General features: G+C 44.6%; 1 protein-coding gene across 2 annotated transcripts in view; it reads left to right on the top strand.

The window, feature by feature from the left end:
• FOCAD (focadhesin) overlaps nucleotides 1–23,231 on the top strand; it is a 1,730,079-nt gene that overhangs the window by 297,839 nt on the left and 1,409,009 nt on the right. For both annotated transcript variants that reach the window (XM_085634390.1, XM_085634400.1), the window contains exon 13: nucleotides 6,729–6,989. In XM_085634390.1, the coding sequence (XP_085490516.1) occupies nucleotides 6,729–6,989 (261 nt within the window). The remainder of the gene's footprint in view (nucleotides 1–6,728; nucleotides 6,990–23,231) is intronic.

The raw sequence follows: 23,231 nt of genomic DNA, 5'->3' as shown, positions 1-23,231 counted from the left end.
GCAATAGAACAGGTCCTCCACGATCAGCAAAATGTAGGGGTCTGCTCCCTATATTTTCTGATACCAAAAAGAGACGAGACTCTACGACCTATCCTAGATTTCCGGCCTCTAAACACATACATACATTCGGACCATTTTCACATGGTAACACTTCAGCAGGTACTTCCGCTCCTCTCCCAGAACGACTTTCTCACCACACTGGCCTTGAAAGACGCGTACTTTCACATTCCGGTACACCATGCCCACAGAAAGTACCTCAGATTCGTAGTGGACGGGCAACACTACCAGTTCAAGGTGCTCCCATTCGGGGTCACAACAGCACCACGGGTATTTACCAAGTGCCTAGCGGTAGTGGCGGCACACCTCAGAAGACAGCACATACACGTCTTCCCGTATCTGGACGACTGGCTCATAAAAGCCGCATCCTACAACCAATGTGTACACCACACCGCTACTACAATCCAGCTACTTCACCAACTAGGCTTCATGGTGAACCACCAAAAGTCCCAACTAACACAATCCCACATAAAGCAATACCTCGGTGCCACCATAGACACCTCAAAAGCCATTGCCTACCCCAATCCGGCAAGGATCGCAAGCATTCAGGCTTTGCGTCAAAAATTCATACTTCAACACTCCCTCCCAGCAAGAGTGTTTATGCAACTGATAGGGATGATGGCCTCTTGCATTTTTATAGTGCCTCATGCAAGACTCCAGATGCGTCCACTCCAAGAGTGCTTAGCGCGCCAATGGAACCAGGCCCAGGGGCAACTGACAGATCTGGTGTTGGTAGACGGTCGCACCCATCGCTCTCTGCAGTGGTGGAACACCACAAATCTTTCCAGAGGTCGACCGTTCCTGGACCCGGTTCCACAAATAATCCTGACCACAGACGCATCGCTCTCCGGCTGGGGAGCTCATCTACTACACCTCACAGTGCAGGGCACATGGACGCCGCAACAAAAGTTACTCCACATCAATCATCTGGAGCTACTGGCAATCTTTCTAGCCCTAAAATCCTTTCACACACAGATTTTAGGCAAGGCAGTCCTTATCCGCACGGACAACATGACCGCCATGTACTACATCCAAAAACAAGGTGGCACACACTCTCCACAGCTCTCTCAACTAGCACAGAGCATATGGAGATGGGCAATTCCACACAAAATCTTTCTCCTAGCCCAACATGTCCCAGGAGTCCAGAACACCATGGCAGATCTGCTCAGCAGACAGACGCAGCAGATCCACGAGTGGGAACTTCACCCGCAAGTTCTTCAACCGTTCTTTCAAATGTGGGGGCATCCACAAATAGACCTATTCGCCACCCACGAAAACAAAAAATGCCCAAGCTTCGCCGCCAGATACCCACACCCATTGTCCAAAGGCAATGCGATATGGATGAACTGGTCAGGCAAATTTGCATACGCCTTTCCACCTCTCCCACTAATTCCATTAGTGGTGCGAAAGCTACAGCAGCACTCGCTCACACTCATTCTAGTAGCTCCAACATGGGCCAGACAACCATGGTACACCACGCTGCTGGAACTCTCAGTAGTGCCACACCAAAAATTACACCTCTCACCATGCCTCCTAACCCAGAACCATGGAGAGATCAGACACCCGGACCCAGCTCAGCTCAACCTTGCGATCTGGCTCCTGAAAATCCTAGAGTTCGGATACCTTAACCTTCCCCCCGACTGTATGAATGTTATCAGAGAAGCTAGACGTCCTACCACTAGAGCCTGCTACGCTGCCAAGTGGAAAAGATTTGTTGTTTATTGCCATAACAACACAATCAACCCTCTAGACGCATCCATACAGCACATCATATGCTACTTACTACACCTACAAAGATGTAACCTAGCATATACATCCATTCGGCTACACCTCGCAGCAATTGACGCTTACTTACAAAACAGACAGCACCTATCACTTTTCAGAGCGCCTGCCATTAAAGCCTTCATGGAAGGCCTAAAAAGAATAATTCCCCCCAGGGTGCCACCCTCACCTGTGTGGAACTTAAATATAGTGCTCACAAGGCTAATGGGACCACCTTTTGAACCCTTGCACAAATGCGAACTGCAATTCCTCACATGGAAAACAGCTTTCCTTGTAGCCATCACCTCCCTTAGAAGGGTCAGTGAAATACAAGCACTTACTATACAAGAACTTTTTCTCCAAATGCACCCGAACAAGGTTCTCCTACGTACCAACCCAAAATTCCTACCCAAAGTCATCTCACCCTTTCATCTAAACCAATCGGTAGAATTACCGGTTTTTTTTCCGCAACCTCAAACTGTTGCGGAAAGGGCTCTACACACACTGGATGTTAAAAGGGCCTTGCTTTACTATACCCAGAGAACACAACCTTTCAGAAAGACAAAGCAACTGTTTGTCTCCTTCTCTCCACCTCATAAAGGCAACCCCATCTCTAAATCAGGGATAGCTAGGTGGATTGTAAAATGCATACAGATTTGCTACCACAACGCAAAACGCACGCTATCTGTTCCCCCTAAAGCCCACTCTACAAGAAAGATAGGGGCTTCTATGGCTTTTCTAGAGAACATCCCATTAGATGATATCTGCAAGGCAGCTACATGGTCAACACTGCACACTTTCACTGAACATTACTGTGTAGATGTGCAAACCAAGCAACAAGCTAGTGTGGGCCAGGCTGTACTAAAAACACTATTTCAAACCACTGCAACAGATACCGGTGGTCGCCGCTAAGGTGGGGAACTGCTATATAGTCTATGCAAAAGTGTGTAATCTGCAGCTCATATGCCTCGAACGGAATATGCTACTTACCAGTATGCATCTGTTCTTGGCATGTAGAGCTGCAGATCTACACACGCCCACCCGCCTCCCCGGCTACCTGTATCTGTTCCAGTCTATCTTATTTAGATACAACACACATGGGTTTCTTCACTGTTATTACTACGCTCCATCTTTCCCTGTTGGCGAAAAACAATCTGAGGATGGAGCCGAAGCCCATGCGCAATACGAACCAAGGGAGGAGTCACCAACCTCGTGACTTCCAAAGACTTTCCAAGAGGAAAAACAAACTGCAAACATCCGGGCCCAACACCAGATGGCGATCTATGTAAGAGTGTGTAGATCTGCAGCTCTACATGCCAAGAACAGATGCATACTGGTAAGTAGCATATTCCATATACCCACACTATCTCTCTCCCCAGTTGTCTTTTAAGGTGTCATTCACAATTTGCGCCCACCCACTGTAGCATAGGGATCTGGGTCAGCACACTTCAGCTACTGGCTTTTATCCTATTGAGTGTCAACATATTGCCCTTGCACACGCATACCTACACCTAAAAAGTTGTCCACCTTAATGCTAGGGCTGATAGTTGCTACTTTCATTTATCCTTTCATTCATTTCATGTTATTTTTTTTACTTTTTCCAGTGGGTCATTTTTAGGTCTCGCTGGCGTTGCAGCGCGAAGCTCTGCCGCCAACGAGAAACTATTGTTGCCGTGATGCCTCTCAAGGGAGACAGACCTGGGCACGAGCCGATTCTGGTCCGGGCACGAGCCGATTCTGGTCTGTGAACGCGCTTCACAGTGTGCCCGGACCAGAATCGGATCGTGTCCAGGTCTGTCTCCCTTGGGAGTAAACAGGACAACAATAGTCTTGTTGGCGGCAGGTCCCTTTCACCCTCCCAAAATATCATTTTCTGTTTCTTCCCCCTTGCACTCACTTGCTGTTGGTCTGCCCTTCTCCGGTGTTGCTCTTCACCCCCTCCGCTGCTGCTTCCGCTGCCCCGGACCCTCCATGCTTCTTTCCTTGGGTTTGTTTTGTTTATGTCCTACCTGGCGGGTTCCCGAAAAGCGCGTGACTCCCCCTGGTCACGTGTGACTCTACAGTCCAATTGCAAGACCCCGGCAGCAGGCATGGGCCAATCACTAGCCGCCTGCTACATTGGCAGCCAATCACAGACAGACTGGGTGAGTGTTGCGCGCATGCCGTGGTGAGTCTTTCGCTCATGGCATCTCTTGCACGTGCTGTTTTCTACAGGGCCGCGGAGTAGGGGTCCGGCTGCATGTCCTGTAACTGGCGCTTCAGCTTCATCCGGAGAACGAGAGGACCATCCCCCGCACGCCCAGCTAGATTCCTCACGAGGCAGGTTATTTGTGCCTTTCTGCCCTCTCGTCTTTTGTGCCCTTCTGCACCACTCGTTTTTATGCCTTTCTGCCCTCTGTTCCACTCGTTTTTCCCTCTTTTTTTGTGCCTTTCTGTCCTCTGTTCCACTCGTTTCCCTCTTGTTTTGTGCCTTTCTGCCCTCTGCTCCTCTCGTTTTTTCTGCCCTCTGTTCCACTCGTTTTTTTGTGCCCTTCTGCCCTCTGAGCCACTCGTTTTTCCTCGTGTTTTGTGCCTTTCTGCCCTCTGTTCCTCTCGTTTTTTTTGTGCCCCTCGTTTTTTTTTCCCTTTTGTGCCCCTTTTGCCCTCTGTCCCACTGGTTTCCCCGCCGCTGTGGACCCCTTCCAACACTACATATTCACCAAAGGATTGTGTGTGTGTGGGTCGGTGTGTGGCTCTTTTGTGCCCTTCTGCCCTCTGTGCCCCTCGTTTTTGTGCCTTTCTGCCCTCTGTGCCACTCGTTTTTCCCTCTTTTTTTGTGCCTTTCAGTCCTCTGTTCCACTCGTTTTCCCTCTTTTTTTGTTCCTTTCTGCCCCTCTCGTTTATGTGCCCTTCTGCCCTCTGTTCCACTCGTTTTTTTGTGTCTTTCTGCCCTCTGCTCCTCTCGTCTTTTGTGCCCTTCTGCCCTCTGTGCCACTCGTTTTTGTGCCTTTCTGCCCTCTGTGCCACTCGTTTTCCACTCTTTTTTGTGCCTTTCTGTCCTCTGTTCCACTCGTTTCCCTCTTTTTTGTGTGCCTTTCTGCCCTCTGCTCCTCTCGTTGTTTGTGCCCTCTGTTCCACTCGTTTTTTGTGCCCTTCTGCCCTCTGTGCCACTCGTTTTTCCTCGTTTTTTGTGCCTTTCTGCCCTCTGTTCCTCTCGTTTTTCTGTGCCCTTCTGCGCCACTCGTTTTTTTCCCTTTTGTGCCCCTTTTGCCCTCTGTCCCACTCGTTTCCCCGCCGCTGTGCCCCCTGTGGACCCCTTCAAACACTACATATTCACCAAAGGATTGTGTGTGTGTGTGTGTGTGTGTGTGTGTGTGTGTGTGTGTGTGTGTGTGTGTGTGTGTATAGATGCAATAGGTCTCGCCTTTGCGAGAGCTAAAGCTATTGGCATTGTAAATGACTATGCCATTTATTTATCTGTTTTCAAAACAACCCATAAATAAAAAAGTTTGTCATTTACAATACCAATAGCTCCAACTTATGCAAAAGGCGAGACCATTGCATTGTAAATGCTTGTTTACTTACTTTTTTTATTGCAGACATATACATGCCAATTCAAAATGGTGGCATTTTTACTTGTAGCTTTTCCACTTACAATGTCAATTGCATAGGTTTGAAAAAATAAATGAAAAAGCAAAGTAGTCACTTGCTAAGGCTTTGTCAGCGCTTGTTTTATGAAGACCTTTAGTCCAACCTCTGTGTCTATGTTTTCCTCTTTGTAGTTTTTTGTTTTTAATTGTTGACATAACAAATATTTCACTTTTCACTGTTTACTGTATTTTGCTTGCTTATTTCCTTGTCTCCGCTGAGTAAACGTAAAGCAGAAAGCTAATTTGGTATGTTCCCAAAGCGTGAATATTTGTGCTTCTCATTTTTAAGTCAGAGTGGGCATAATTCTTCACTTTTGTTAGATCATCAAAGTCCTACTTTTTTACACAAATAGCCCCTGTTTGCATTCCTTTACGCTGATCCCTAGTACTGGAACATATTCAAGCTTTCCAGTGCTTAAGACAATATAAAACAAGCATATGCAAGGCCAGTAGATCCGTGATATTTTTATATATATATTTATATATATATTTTTTTATCTTTTCAAAAATCTGCAATTGATATCAAAAGTATAAAAGTAATGAAAAACAACATGAAATAAAGTAGAGATTGGCCATAAGCCTAGTCACTGAAGTGTGCTTTGAGAGCCAGCGGCGCAAGAGGGCTGACCCATTGTGCCATGCTGTATGCTGAGGTGGGTGGAAGCAAATTGTGAATGACACTTAAACATACCAGCTGATGAAGAGAGGTAACCGAAATCCCCTTTATGTACGTATATGCATGTATTCTGATTTCTTGGCAAAAATTCGGCTTGTGAGACAGGACAAACTTAAAATTGATATATACATATGATAAAATAAAATAAAGTACTCTGCAGTGCAGTGTGTGAAAAAAATTTGATTAATAAATGATACAGAATTAGGTGTCTGGAAGTGAAGTAGAATTGGAACGAAAAAAACTTATAACTTCAATCATGTTTTTTTTTCTTCAAAAGAAAGTCCTGAATCTTACATGTTGCCTGTAGTTAGACCTTTTTTGGGGCTGGGATTTTAATCAGACTACGCCACTTGCCTCTGCTTAGGTAATTTGTTGCATTTTACTTTGTAGATACACTTTGGCAAGTTTATTTATCAATGAAGTTTTGACTGCTTTAGTTTTTATTGAGAACAAAAGTATTTGAAATCAGATTTGATGTGTTTGATCAGCAACCATGCACATTATTGGAAAATGCTCATCGTATAAGCATACTTGTGTATTTTTTCAGTTTAATTTGATGAGTGTTGTATGTACTGAAATATGGTATTTTTGCCCCTTTGGTTTAGCCGCCTCCGATGCTTGTTTTCCCAATAACAAGCGATTATAATACATTGTTTACTACCTGGAAGACGATTGAGACAATGAACGGAAGCAGCACTGCTGTTTGCGATTGGCTGCTTTCTGTCAAAACCTTGCTACCCGTGATCACTGAAGTTCCACCACATATTTCACTTATTCTGGCATACCTTCTGGTTCAAGAAAATGGGGAGGTCCTTCGTGAAGTTTTGACTACCATCACTGAAGTTGCTAATGTAGACTCGTCTCAGGTAAGCAATGGAATCCTGCATACAGTTCCTGCATATGTTCTTCCAAAGTGTTAGCTTATTCTTGTTTTTTTTTTAAACTGATCCCCTCTCTTAAGATGGTCATCTTTCATTTGTAAACTGTTGGACATAGGATAAGATGGACTTTGGTGAAATGTCCTGTGTAGTGGCTAAGATGGAGAGAATGTCCGTTTCCCAGACATGCTTCTAGCGTTATACAAAATAGTGTGAAATGTAAAATTAAAATCCACACCGAGACTGCCCACATTACGGGTAAGGATTTTGGTTTTGTTTTGTCCGCTTATGTGCGGTTTATATGTCAGCACACGTCAGAGCGAGGAATGTTAAGGGCACAGATGACAATGATTGCTTTTTTTTTTAAACCAGATTTGAACCAGCTGCCAAAGATTGTATTTGAGGAAGTTAAAGTTGACCACCTTGTTCAGCTTCACTATGCTGCTAAAGAAGTTAACTATTATATTCTTCTCAGTGGAAGAGAATGCGTAATGCCAACAAGTAAACCATGATCTGCAAGACACGTGACCAAAGAGTCAACAAAAATCCAACACACAGGGATGCCTGTTCTGAGTTTAAAATGTTCTTGGTGGGCACCCATCGTTAAAAAGTGGCATTGACGTTTTTCTTCAGCTTACTGGTAGGATTAGACTGAGATCTGAAGATGTGTTAGAATAGAGAATGCCCAGTGCCTCCTCTAAGAGGTAGGGGTGGAGTGTCTCTTAATGCAGAAAAAACTGTCCATGCCAATATACTCCTTTTCAGCTGATCGAGTTAAACAAAGCGCATACTCTTTTAGAATAAATACAGTTCTTGACTACATTTTACTAGCCCATTATTCTCAAATACAGGCCCCTTTTCAGGATTTTTTAACTGAGTTGAAGTCCTTGGAAATAACTAATCAAATTCTTAATGTATAAATGGGGAAATGCCTAATGTTTTTGAAAGTCAGATGGGAGGGGAATTAAAGTGATCCAGTAAGCAGATGATGTCAAAAACCCAATATTTCTGGCATAATGAAGGGTAGCTTGTTATCCTACCTTTGCTTAGCTGTGGCATTCCCCCCACCTCTGGGAACTCTTGGGCTATAGTGTTGACGGAGACTTCCTAATCGTAATTCCTATTTCCTAAAGGACCACAACCATACCTATGTTGCTTGTAAACATACTGTATGTCACCTTTTCGCATTCAGCAGCAAATTCACGTTCTGTTTTTATTCATACGGGTGTCTTCATCTTCATCAACTGTGCTGCTCCTATGACATAGAGGAGACAATACTGAGACGTGCTCATCTTTGTCAGTCCCTAGGTCTCGTACCTCTTTTACAAACTAACTACTGATCTGTGGCGTGAATAGATGTCATGATCCTTTCTTCTGGATGTAAATAAACACAGCAAAAATGTTTCAAAGTATTTATCAACATAGCTTATTCCTCTTGCGCAGGTCCCATTCGATTGTGGCAGAAGCAAAGAAAAGCCTTATAGGCGATGAATCAGAAGGGATCTGTAATGTTTGTGCTCGCTTGTGACAAAGTATGCACTAGACTGGAGGCTTAAATACATCTTTTATTTTTTCTCTCAGCAGAAATAGCCTTTGTTGTGTTTTGGAAAGATGTCTTAGGGCCTGGGGGTTTAATTCAGCTGAATGACTTTTCTGTGAATACTGGAACAATATCCGGAGGTAAATGGAAGGCCCATGGTAGGTTGATAATGAGCTGCTTGACCTAGCTGACGCTGCATCTTTGGGCATGATGAGGGATTCTAAATGCACTGTTGCCTAGCAACGCAGCGGCCTGCCTTCTCAGCTGGGCTGTGTGCACTAAGAGCTAATGACACTTTATGGGCACTTCCCCAGCATTCGAAAAGCTGACAAGGGCAGTAATTGAGGCTATGCCAATTGAAAGTACCTTAGGTGGCTTGGCACACCGTAGCATTTTGGCAGGTACATCATGCAGGTTTATTCTGTTTTTTTCATGCGCCCCGTGATAGCACTGCAAAAACTAGTTGGAGCCTTCTGTTTAATAATAGACCACAAGTAATGAATACACTTTAAAATGATTGCGTTTGGAAGCTGCTGCATAATTATGTGCCTTGCTTCCCACACGATTATTACGATCAGTGGTTGGCTATTTGTGTTTGAAGGACTGCCATGCGCACGAATTGCACAGAGAAGGGCTTAACTGTTTTTCAGGATGCATTATTATGAAGTCAGTATCATAGGCAATCTCTGATAGTTGTCAAAGGTTATAGAATGTCTCATAAAATAAATGCACGATATATTGTAATGTACATTTTTGGTCAAATATTTGAGCAGAAGGGATGTTAATATTTTTTGCGATTATTGTTTTCGCATTTCTTTAAGGAAAATATGGTTTGCCTGGCAAACACTGCATGTTGGTAGTACTGTACCTTATAGCTCCGGTACATGTGTTTATCTGTGGTACTCGAAGGAGTTTGCGACTGATGCCTACAACATACTAGTTTTTGACTCCGTTCTGAGATCCACATTCGCTTTGTTGTGCAATATGTATGTTCACGATGTCTTTGTGTAGTGGAATATTTGTAATTTATCCGCTCCTCCATTCTAGCGTTTATTTATTTATTTTTATTTATAAAGTTTTATATAGCGCAAACATGACCCTAGAAGGGTATCAGAGCGCTTTACAGATAGTTCAATAAGTAGAAAATTGATATTGACATTGTCCGTTGCAAATCAAGAGTGATTTGCTATTCTAACGTCGCATATAACATGTGAAGAGTAGTGTATGCAGAACATGGCCCAGAGCAGGTTTTACCAGAGATTTGTGGCAACAATGGACCAATTTATCATTCTGTGCCATGGAAACAAGTTTAAATCCTTGTTTTCTTTCCTCTACCCTTTTTGACATCTAACGTTCGGGTGCTGAACAGTGTGAGGGGAAGTGTGCGAATCGACACTGTCAGAAATCGCTTGTCATAGACAACGTGTTCAGTTTCAGAAGGCACAGCCAAGCAAGAACAGGTCAACCCCATTGACTGAAGTCATCATTGATTCAGCGACCACGAATCTCCCCCCTCAGTCTTGATTGGAGCTACAATTGCTTCCCTCCCCCGGGTCGGGCTAATAAACCCATCGACAGACCTGGTTGATGTCCATTCTGGTGAAGGGGGCAAAAATCAGCGTCACTGGCTCCGGTTTACCTTTCAAGGTAAAACCTTCTACGAAAAACGACTAGGGAAGCTAAAGAAACAAAGCATAGGCCTGTTTAATATAACAGAAGGTGAAAAAATGGATCTGCAAACAGCTGCTGCACAGGGCGGATGCATAACCGCAAAATCTCAATTAGATCTATACCCAATTTTCAACCCTGCCAATAGTAATCATGTAATGCTTAGTCAAAACAACACAGATCCAATATCCGGTAAAGGTTCACTTTCAGTAACTCAGTAGAGAATCTCAGATATAATGGCAACAAAACAAGCATAAGCTCTAAACAAAACAGTTTCAAAACCTCCACCTCATTAATAGAGAGCCCTTGTCAGGACGTAAACGCCCCTATAACCGCCATCAATCAATGATCACGACAGAGTACCCTAACCAGAAGTCTGAAAAAGAAGAGCACATGGTCTTATCTTTTGCAGAAGTTGCAACCCTCCCAAAAACATTGGGTTTGAGAGCAGCAACAGTGAAATCAGTTAGAAGCAGCAAGGATGCTTCCTCCTCAGTTTTACGTAATAGATCAATGGGCCTAAATATTGAAAGCAAAATCTTGGCCCCATTCAATGGTGTGAAAACCCCCATTAAGAAATAAGAGTAACATGGGCTTTGGTAAAAAAGACAATAGCTGGTCTAACCCATTAAAAACTTTGCACACAAACGGCAAGCCACCATCAAGCACCCTCCCAAATAGCCCTATTTTTTTTGCTTGCACCATACAAATGTGTAGCACGGAGGAAATGACTGGAGAAAACAAACACATGTATTTATAATGCCCCCTAAGGACCACTTACTGAAACAAGAGTGCTATGCGCCAGAAAAACACCCAGATAATACATTCATATCTACACCTACGTCAAAATTTCTTACCCCGTTATATCATTCGAAAGGCTCATTCGACATTCTAAACAGAGGAAATATTCAAAAATTGTACAAAGCTATCCCAGAGCTAGCCATGATAACCAATGTATCAATATTAGACACCTCTTTTGTCCCTTCGGTGGATGATAATAACCTAGAAAGCACAAAATTGACTCTAGTATCAAAAGAACACGCACACAAGAGATTCTGGGAAGCGACACAATTTGCAAACTGGGCATATCAGTTATCAGCGCTTACCTGGAGTAATATCCAGTTTTACTACTCCCAAATGAGAACGAGGATATAGAATGGACCGCCAACTAATTTATGCACTACAACTCATGCATAGACAAATGGGCAGCTCCATCTACAGATATCAGGATAACAATGGATGCACCAGGACTTTGCAGCTGAGCATTTTCAACAGAAACAGCTTTAAGAGATGAAGACTAGCCCTGGCTGGCTGGAGCATTGCATCATAGAGGCACAACAATCCTAAGGGGACCCACTAACTCTTTCTTAACCTAGTGAAGGACCCACAAGTCACCGCAAGTGACAAAGGAGTTACTACTAGCACAAGGATTAAACTATACTCCTGTGATATAGCAGGCTTGGAAGCTTTCCAGCAGCAACAAGAATGTATTTCTAAATTTAATATCAACTGCCTCTAGGTGACTTAAAGTTGCAAGAAAACTGATACTGTTGGCTACGAAAGCTTCTGGGATGCAGGTACTCGAGAGAGCAAGACCCTCTGAAAGATTATCTATTCATGACGTAACACATCTTCACCTGGGATGCACTGGACTAAATAGCAATCGCCCCTGGCTACAGTGAATAACTGTGAAATTTAAAAAAAAAAAATTCTCACTTCTTACAGGTTTTTATACTCAACAAATTAAGTAATCGATTAGCAAAGAATTAGTTAACTTAATAGACTCTCTACAGCCCTTTGTTCAAGCAAATGCATTAATCGTGACAGGGGGCCTCTAGCTGAATCTAATGGACCATCACACAAAATCCAACTTGCATGAACAGGAGGACAGTTATAGAAACGTACTAGAACCCTCGACCTCCACCCAAACTGTTGATTCATCCAGTAGAGTTTGTTGGACCATTCTTCAAGACTTAATGCTACGAGCATTGAATGACTGCTTTACAAACAACAACTCTAAAACGCCTACTAGAATTGGAACAACTCAAATGGCAGTTGTAGTCTACACATTTGTATCTATGGAGCTAGTGAACCGCTTCACTGACTTTGAAATAATACAGCGGAACCGAAAAAGACCACTTTCTTCAAATTTGCACATTAAGAATAAATGAATGTGCAACACCAACCTATGTAGCGTCTGGCCTCTCGCCACTCAAGAATAAATGGTTATCATTTAGTCGAGGAAAACTGGAATCATGGATAATTGCCAAAGCCCCAAACCTATCACAGCAAATCATCAAGTCTTGTAACAGGAAAAACATAACCTATATTGAAGCCTGGGGTCTTACATCAAAACTGATCTTAAGTACATTAAAAAACGATCAATCAGGACTTCCCCAGAAGCATTCTAAAACAGTGGAGTTCATCTACCCTTCGACGACTAAAAAAAGACCTAAGTAGGAACTTGAGAAAAGCAAACAAAATCAAAAGTCTTAATGAAGTTGAAAATGCTAAATTGACAGGAAAATTATAGAAGAGCAATATGGAGTGCACAAATGTACAGAGCTAAACAATGGCCGACTGTTCGCTAAGTAGTAATATCCAGATCATCAAAACATTCTGGAACATAGTTCGAGCTACTGGAGTTCCCACCAGTAAAAGACAAGTATTAATATTAATACACTAGTACTGCAGTACTATAGTAATACGTTTAGTTACTATACATATATGCGCCTTGCATTGTAACTGATACAGCATAACCAATCCAGGCACTATCATCTGCACAGTGTTATATTAAGGACACAATAGGTACCAGTGAGCAGTTAGAACAGAAGGAAAGTAATTAACATCATTAAGGCAAGCAGAAATTATTGCGCTCCGGGACCCAATGATCTGCCTCCAGCAATTTTCAAGCACAACCCAACATTTTGGGCTATGGCACTGAGGTAATTATTCAAGAATTGCTTCATGAAAGGCCTCTTTCCATCATCCTTGAAGGGCTCAATCTACTACCTAATCTCAAAAGGGGTCCCGTACAACTACAAATTAAATATTCTCCTGTATACTGACTCCAAATACTACTCTGCAAACTACTAAAAGAGATGAGCACATGGGTGAAAAACAAAAAGCTAATCGCATGGTTTCCATCCGGGTTTTTTGTTACACAATACTACAGCAGATTATATTGTAGCATAATCAACATTAATCCAAGAAGCATCAGAGCGAAGCAGAACATTTTTTTGCATGTTTCGTCGACTATTCTCAAGGCCTTTGATTCAGTTAGCTGAGCTCTGCTATGGTAAAGCACAAACAAATGGGCATTCTAAACCAACTATTCAGAGCTATACACTTGTTATACAAGGACAACTGAATTCAAATTAAATCGGGGAACAAGACATCTGTTACTGATAAGGTTCACATAAACCTAAAGGCCTGGAGCAAGATGAGATGTTAAATGACTTCACTGAGGATATCATCCAGTGATTGTGGCATTGTGCTATAGAGTTTATGGCTGGCAAATTTCAGTGTTCTTTCGGTTTTTAAATATATGTTCTTATCTTAGTACAACACCTAAAGTGGGTTTAACCTTTGTTTTCTTTTCATTGAATTTCTTGGGTTAAATATTTCAAAGAAACGTTTGCCATCTTGGAAGAATGAGGAAAAGCCCTTAGGATTTAATTAAAAAAAAATAACCTCATAAAAGCTGTACAAGTTAATGTTAACTGTAAACCATATGTAATATAATTCAGCATATGCAGGACTTCATTTTCAGTAAACCTGTACTCAGTTTCTACATGGAGAAAGGGAATACATTCTAAAGAGATGTAGTTGCTATTCCGAACTAGTACTAAAGAATAAATGCCTATGTAGCACTATTGAAAAAATAAATTACAAGGCTACACTGGTCATAATACTTCTCTGGCTGAATGATGATGTATATTCAGCATATACTTTATCTCTGAAACTGTTGAATGGAGACTAAATCCTATATTTTCTAGAGCTTTTGTTCCAGAAATAACATATTATTATATAATATAATTTATAGCCGGGTCTGGTGGCTCAGTGGACTAATGCGTCTACTGCAGGGGCCTGTGTTCGACCTCATGGTTACAGGTTTAAATCCTGGCAGGTCCACTCAGCCTTTCATCCATCTGAGGTCGATAAAATGAGTACCATTGAGCTGGGTAACAAAAAACATCTGTTATTCAGCGCCAAGATACCCGTAGTGGTGAACGTGCGCTTTACAAATACACATGTTATGTTTTATATATATATATATATGTGGTGAACGTGCGCTTTACAAATACACATGTTATGTCCAAACTGTCCCGTTTTTCATATAGACTTCATAATGTCCTGATGTCATTGTCTAACCTTTACGAGAAATGATGTTGAAAAGAGTAAAGGTTTTTCTACCTATAGACACTTGACCATATTTAAAATTAGAAATTTCAGCGATAGCTTTCATTCCATCGATTCTACATGTTTGTTAGCATTAGGATGACACATTTTCTAGTATTCTTTATGACTAAAGACAAAACTATTTATACTGGTCATTTTTTGCACATAACAATTGGGACTTACCTTAACACTTGACTTATTCGTCTTACTCTTGACTAGACACATTCATATTGAGGCCTCAAACTGTCTTTACTATGTTGTTGTATAGTAAAGACAGTCTATTGCATTCTGAATCGCTCCATTGGTGGCTGTCTTTCTTCATCTAATGTCACATTATAATTGAATTGCCAAGAAAATATTTGCTCGATCCAATTTTAAATATTAATGTTTCACTCCCCTTGATCCCTTGCACTGGTTACACGTTTTCCGTCTTTCTCTCCTCCCAACATTTTTTGTATTGTTGACAGATTTCTTTTTAATTATTTTATTCATAATGAACTTTGGCCTAATATATTTATTATTTGTCCAAATGTGTTAAAACTGTGTACAATTTAAAAATACAAACTTGCGAAGCCAGTAATGAATGTTTGTAATTTGTTCATTTAAGACAATGGAAAAGACTACATTGTTTTGACAGTTCTCTGAATCTTAGCAGATGAGATAAGCTTATTCTTTGTTAGATGCCTGATCACTAACAGGCGAGCTAAAAACAGGATTAGGAATAAATCACACTTACTGCTATTTTGAAAAATAAAACTGTTTTTTTTATATCCAAACTCACTTTGAAGCAACCACAATGGAATAAACTCTAGGAATATTGTATATACTACAAATGAGTTTTAGGATTGTAACGATTTTTAGGTCTCGCCTGACCCAGCGCATGCGCTGGTCTGGTGAGACATTTTGTGAGGGCTCCAAAAAGTGCTACCAGGCCAGCCTAGACCTACAGTGCATGTGCGCGGGCGCGCGCGTCGCGCTTTACCGCGATTACTTTCACTTTCGCGGCCGCACGGACGCTTTGATGTTTGATCGCGATCACTTTCGCGGCCGCTTTGATGTTCTCCGTGAGGCTTCAATAGATTACAGCAGTTAAAACAAGCATTGGCATAGCCAATAGGTCTCGCTTTTGGGACCTTATAAGTCTTTAGTTATGCAACTGTTGCATGGTTAAACACTTATAAGGTCCCAAAGGCGAGACCTATTGGCTATGCCAATGCTTGTTTATTATTTTTAAAGGGAAAAAATATCCATACAACATCCTTCGCCTACATCCATTGGCCAGCCGGCGAAGTAGCTAAGATCAGAGGAAGGAAGGGGGGGAAGTGGGGGGGAAATGGGAGGCAAAACAATTGAATAAAGTAATCATTACATGCACATGTCAATCTATAGAAGCCATCACTCTGTTCTTGTACTGAGGTCTGAAGTGGTGGTGGTGGGTGTTATCTGTAGCATACCCAAATACATAGGACATGTGAACTCCTGGGATACTCCTGAGAGGTGTTTTATACATGATTGCCATTGTTTTTCAAATTTGGGCAAAGTGCGATTGACCACAGCCGTTAATTTTTCCATCCCCAACAAAACCCATAGCTTGTGGAGCCAGTCAGTGTCTTAGGACAACGTCAGTACCCCATTTTGACAATAAAACTTGTTTTGCCGCACATAACGCCAGGGTAATTGCCTTTCCCTTATTGGAGTGTAGTGGGTAGGTTAGTGTGTTGGGCAGTCCCAAAAGGACGTAGCTAGGGAAGCGCAGTATTTTGGTGTAAAACATCTGGTCAATGTCTGCAATCACCTCCTCCCAGTACCTATGCAACCTAGGGTAATGCCACAACAGGTGAGTAAGTCTGCCCGACTGTGCACAGTGCCTCCAACATGTATCCTCCCATCCCAACTGCCACCGGGCCAGACGTGCAGGTGTGTGATACCAGTAGTCTGTCCATTCTTTATCCGTGAAACGCCGTCCGCATTCGAGTTCCCAGCGTCTACTGCCCGGGGTTTACTAAGGGGTACTCTGTGTATTTAAGAAGGAGTATATATCAGATAGAATGCGGGAGTCGTCCTTTCTAGAGAGAAGCTAACCTTCGAATGGCGTCGGTCGCATGCTAACATGAGGCCTAATGTTGGGGCGTGTCACCCAGTGCCTAATCGCCAAGTAATGCCAGTATTCAGAATCTGGGAGCCCAAAGTCCTGCTGCACCGCTTTAACCTTTAGCAGGTCTGTCACATCAAATAGATCCCCAATTCGCTTGCAATTGGCCTATTGCCAGCGAATGAATGTCTTATCTTGTGTGACTTGTGGGAAATCTGGGTTCCTATAATTGGTGTGAGTGGGGAAATCTGGGTGGAGAACTGCTTGCCGGAGAACACCCTATCCCAAACCCCCATTGTGGCTCTAACTTCCAGTGAAATGTAGACCCCGGGTGGGCGGTGTTTGCGTGGGAGCCAAGGGATCTTCCAGATGTGGACACCCGCCACTGCCTGATCTAGAGACTACCAATGTTTCTCAGTCATTGGGCGCTGCCATTCAACCATGTAGCGCAGTTGCGCCGCCAGGTAGTATTTTGTCAGGTTGGGAATACCCAAGCCCCCTTTAACCATTGGCAGATAAGCCCGCTCTCTGGCCATTCGGACCCGCTTACCGGCCCATATGAAGGATTCAAGTGCCATCTGCAAATTATTTAGAACAGTGGCAGGTGGCACCAGCAGCATTATTTGCATAAGGTACAGGATCTTGGGCAACAATGTCATTTTGACTATAAGAAAAAGATGGGCAGTGAGGTATATCCTGCGCAAACAAATAGTGATTAAAACAGTGAAAGAGAGAACAGAAATATCACAAGGATTGCATCCAAGGGAACAAAACAGCCACCACCCAACGCTGTTGCCTACAATTGATAACAATTGTAACTGTACAGAAAAACGATTGTAGTTCCCTGAGCAAACTGAATATATAAGAAACTTCAATTACAATTCATAGGAGTTATTTTTGAATCACAGATTAGTGTGTTTATGGATGAGGGCCTTGTCCGATCGGCATCTTCCTTTATAGTCTCTAATTACAACTTTGGCATTTATCCTTAGGAGACTTGTTTAAACAGTAGGCGCCTTATTGTCCAGATCAAAAGTAATCCAAGTCCATTTATGACTTTTGCAGAACAAATTATTTATTTCATCAGGTCATAAAAGAACAGCCTTCATTCGATCATAAAAAATAAGCCAACACGTGTTTCGTCTAAGGATGATATTCCATAAGACTTCCTCAGGGCCTAGTTCCAAAATATCAATAGCATTAACCGGAAATAACAATTCGGGTGGCCGCAGTCATACCAGCCAACTCAACTAGATAATATTTACCAAAAACTTCCGTTGCCTCTAAGTTCGAAGCACCGAGTACGGTCGTATTCTGCCAAGACGCCAATTGAGTATGGCAGAATACGACCGTAGACGAAACACGTGTTGGCTTCTTTTTTATGATCGAATGAAGGCTGTTCTTTTATGACCTGATGAAATAAATAATTTGTTCTGCAAAAGTCATAAATGGACTTGGATTACTTTTGATCTGGACAATAAGGCGCCTACTGTTTAAACAAGTCTCCTAAGGATAAATGCCAAAGTTGTAATTAGAGACTATAAAGGAAGATGCAGATCGGACAAGGCCCTCATCCATAAACACACTAATCTGTGATTCGAAAATAACTCCTATGAATTGTAATTGAAGTTTCTTATATATTCAGTTTGCTCAGGGAACTGCAATCGTTTTTCAACGTCATTTTGACCACCGCTATGCGGCCCTCCCAGGAAATGGGACCCGCATGCCATGATTGAATAAATGACTGCACCGTCTTAAGGATACCTGAATAGTTGCGGGTCACCGTGTCCTCTAGGGTCGGAAAAATCTGAATACCCAGATATGGGATGCCCTGTTGTGCCCAGTGTAAGGGGATCTCCGCTTTCAAGTGTTGTTGCTCTTCCTGTGGGACTGTGATGTTGAGTGCCTGGGTCTTAGATGTATTCACCTTGAAACCCGAGACCTCCCCGAATGCTGCGAGCTCTTCTAGGAGGGGGGCAGTGAGTGGCACGGGTTTGTAACGGTCAGCAGCACATAATGGGCATATAAGGCTATTTTGTGTGATTGGCCTCCCATCCAGACCCCCTCTATTTGTGGGTGATGACGGATGCGTTCCGCTAGTGGCTCCATGTAGAGCGCAAATAGTAGCGGTGAGAGGGGACATCCCTGGCGAGTCCCTCTGGAGATAGTGAAAGTCGGGGACTGCGTATTATTCACACTGACTAATGCCTTAGGCCCCGCATACCCCACCCAAACCCAGCGCTGGAATCTGGGTCCGATACCCACCACCTCCAGTTTTGTTTGCAGGAATGGCCAATGAACGCGGTCAAAGGCCTTCTTCGCTTCTACTGAGAGAAATAAGGTTGGTTTTTTAGACCGCTGCGTCTGGTCAAGTAAATGGAAAAACCGTTTAGAGTTGTCCCCACAATTACGACCTGGTATGAAGCCAGACTGATCAGGCGCAATCAGCTCCGGCATGTGTACCCCCAGCCTAACCGCTAGTATCCTGGTAAAAATCTTTGCGTCCACATTTAGTAAGGAAAAGGGATGGTAGGAGGCGCAGCGTTGGGGATCTTTACCTGGTTTGGGCAGCACTGTTATCGTTGCCATGTGCATAGTTTCAGTTAGTTCCCCAGTTTCACTAAAAGAGTTGTACTATAGGGTAAGTATAGGGGACAACAAGGAGGCAAACTGTTTGTAGAAAGCTGGTATAAACCCATCTTGTCCTGGCGCCTTATCGGTTTGGAGTCTCCCGATTGCCTCCCACACCTCCCGCTCCAATATGTCCTTCTCCAGAAGGGGGACACTAGTGGCTTGCAACTTCGTTATGGGGGTCTGCGTAACTTAAGGGGTGCATTCCTCTAAAGATTAGCCCTCAGCCCTATAGAGGTCCACATAGAAACGCCCAAACTCCCCCGCTATGTCCTCATCCCCTGTGATGAGTTCATCGTTGCCGTCCTTGAGGCTTTGCACGGGCCTGGTGTTTACCAGTGCGCGTAGACTATGTTTCCCTGCTTTGTTGCCCCCTGCAAAGTATTTCTGACGTGTTCTTAATAGTGCATATTCTGCAGCATCTATATCCAATGCCCTAAGCTGCTTAGGCGCTATGGTCATTTGTCGCCGGGCTTTGTGGGAGCCTGTCACCGATGGGCCTCCTCCAGCTCTTTAACCGTGTCTTCTAATTGGGTACGCTTCAGTGCACGCTCTTTATTAAGTCGGGCTGCGACCGCTATATATTTACCTCTGATAACGGCCTCCCAGAGTGTTGCTATTGATGTCTGTGGCTTGTCATTAATGTCAAGATAATCCCCAATGGCCTCCCCCACTTCTTTGTTGGTGGCGTCATAGGATAGCATTTTAGGGTTGAGGCGCCACGGCCCACTGTTTCGACGGGACGTTGGTAGGTGTAGGTCTATCTGGATGGGAGCATGGTCTGACAAGGACGCCACATCAATGGTGGCCTAAGTAACTCTAGGGGTCAGTGAGCCTGAGACGACGAAGAAGTCAAGCCTGGTATAAGATTGGTGAGCTGCAGAGAAGAAATAGTAGTGTGATGTTGGGTGCAATTTCCACCAAATGTCAGTCAAACCGGCCTCTGTTAGCCATCATGTGCCCTGCGGAGTGAACATCCCGGTGTTTCCTGGGCATGGGGGGTTCTATCTAACGCAACAACCATTACTAAGTTAAAGTCTCCCCCAAATACTAAGTGTGTGTCTGGAGAAGCTAGCACTTTACCCAGCGCCTGGATTATGAATTGTTCTTGTTGGTCTTTAGATGCATATATGGAAGCTATTGTGAATGGCTGCTGGTTGTAAGATACCCACAAAGACAATAACCGCCCCGGGATGTCAGCTTGAACCAAGACAACCTTCCCTCGAAAGTGTGTAGCTACCAGGATTGCTACTCCCGCCCTTTTCCCTGGACCGGAGGACCAGAATTGATGGTCGAACCATCTAGAGCACATTCTGGGCCAATCTTTTTTCTGAAGATGAGTCTCCTGTAACAGGCAGAAGTCACACTGAAACGCCCTCAGCTGATGTAATAGTGCTATCCTCTTAGTCAGTGAATTGAGTCCTCTGACATTAAGGCTAACTATGCGTATCATGTCTGTGAGATTGTGGCACCGCTATTCATGCCCACCTCCCCCTGCCCGTACCCGCCCGCTTGTACCCAAATGTGATGAGTGGCATTGCAGTAGTATGCTGTGCATAGGAGCATGTAAAGAACATTTCAACATTAAGAAACAGAAGAACAACTGCACCAACGGTTGCACGACTTGCAGTCCGTAGCAGCGTTCTCAGAATGGTAAGGGAGTTGTCTGCCCCCGCCGCTACCAATTGCCGTAATAGGAATCTGTGTGGGTTCTGAGAGGTTCAGCTAGCCCTTTGTCAGCAAATTTGAGGACAAGTCACAGGGCCTTCAATCTGTTTCTCCGTCTGGGGATCGCTGCCGCTCAGCTATTTGCTGCAGGAGGGCCGAGCGCTCCTTGATGCTCTCGATTTTCGTCGGCCTGCTGGGCTGGTGTTGTGTGTGGTTTTTCGTGTGTCTTCCTCGTTTCGGGGTTTGGGGGGGCAGCTGAGCCGTAGGACGCACAGATGAGGCTTCCCTGTCAATCTCTATACTCAGAATATCCGCTGCTTCCAAGGGTGTGCGTACCGCTCTCGTCTCGCCCTGCCACACAAAAATCAAGCGGAAAGGGTGGCCCCATTTATATCGCACTCCTTTGTCCCTCAGGAATTTGGTCACTAGTTTCATTTCTCGTCGTCTCTGAAGTGTGATATTCGACAAATCTTGATAGTCTGACCTTGTTGCCTTTGAAAAGGACGTGGGCCTGTTCCCGCACAGCTTCCATAATCATCTCCTTTTGTTTATAGTTGTGAAGGCACGTTAAAAATTTTTTGGGGGGGGGGTCCTGGAGATGCCAAGGTACGTCCTGCCCTGTGAGTACGATCCAGCAAGAGTTGCTTTCCCTCCAGATCTGGCATTATCTGGCGAAAGAGACGCATTACATAGTCTTCCAGGTGCCCCGCATCCACCTGCAATGGCACTCCCTTTATGCGAATAGTTGATCTGCAGGATCTGGTTTCCAAATCTTCAACATGGAAGTTAAGATCTGCGTTGCGGTCTCTAAGCTCCAGGAGCTTGCGGCGGAGCGTTTCCAGCTCTTCTTCCCTAGAGTCCCCAGCTCACTCAACAGTGTCCACTCTCTGCTCCAGTACCCCCATATCATGGCGCAGTTCTTTGACCTCTGAAGTGACCTCTGTACGGAGGGCCACAATGTCGTCCCTCAGGGTTCTAAAGAGTGCCTTCATAAAGCCGCGTGTAATGGGGGCTTCCTCATTCATGTCATGTGATGTTGGGGCACTTGCTACCATCGTGCTTGGGGAGGGTGTGGTCGTTCCCGCTTTCTTGGGTGTGCCCCTGGCCAAAAGATTCTTGATGGAGGCAGTTTCCTTCTTGGCCCTGGCGCTGGTCATTGTAGAATCTTGTCCATCTCCGTCCAGGCCTCGTGCGCTCCGGGATTGTGGCTAGATGCAAGGCCCTGCAGGCTAAGCGCAGTGGACCTGGTTCTTTTACAGCGGTAGGACGATCTCTCCCCAGTACTGTGAGGGCGTTGGTCCTGGTAGGCCTCCGCTTCCCTTAGCACGAGCAGATTCCTCTGTTCCTGGCTTTCGGTAGGCCCCGAACGGCCAGCGGACCCCCCAGCCTATTACAGGAGCACCAGGCCCCTGCCCACACAATGGCCCCTCTGCTGTGAGCCAACGAACCCTGCTTTGAACTAGGCTCCATCGAGGCAGACACAGGAAGATGCCTCTGCTGTTGTTGGGCAGCCCAGGTTATAACTGGAAATCGACTTTGCTTCGCTACCGCTTAGGGCTGAGAGCCTACCCTGCCGTGCCTCTTCTCCAAATGTTGGTCCGTGTCAGGGGTGGAGGGTGGTGCACACCCCTAGCGCCCTGCACAACACGGCCAATGCGGGGGAAATGGCACCGCACGGTTGAAGAGGAGGGGGAGATGCTTCACCACTACTGTTTGAAGCCCCCGTCTGAGCCTCCCCGTGCTGCCGGGTAAAGTCACTGCCTCTTCCTTGCTGCCGTTCTCACCCCCCTGACCGGTGTTTGGCACCGCTTGCTCTGCTTCTTCCCCCCTCCTGCTGGACGGAGGAGCCAACCTCCGAGAGCGCTTTTTTGAGCTTCGACGGCACTCCGATGCTGCCTCAGCTACCTCACTGCCCGGTACTTCAGGTCCGGCGTGCTCTGCCCATTCCCCGCAGGCACTGCCAATTTCTCACTGGGCCTCCTGGCAGCACTGCTGTCGGTTGCGGCGTCGCAACACTCACTCTGGGCGTCCGATCCAGTACGCTGCCCTCCGGCGGTGCGCAGGTCCACCGCACTCACCGCGGCGCCATTTTGTGGAGTCTTATGATCTCATGTCCTCTGGCTCTAGAAGCTTGGATCAGTTACAGTAGGCGCCGCGCTTGACCCTAGGCAACACCGGCGGGACCAGCAAAACTTCAGCGTCCGGTGCTGTGAGACTGGGTCTGCCGCTC

Source organism: Triturus cristatus, chromosome 2_1 (assembly GCF_964204655.1).
Source record: "Triturus cristatus chromosome 2_1, aTriCri1.1, whole genome shotgun sequence".
NCBI lineage: Eukaryota > Metazoa > Chordata > Amphibia > Caudata > Salamandridae > Triturus > Triturus cristatus.
This window is presented reverse-complemented; position numbering and strand designations above follow the sequence as displayed.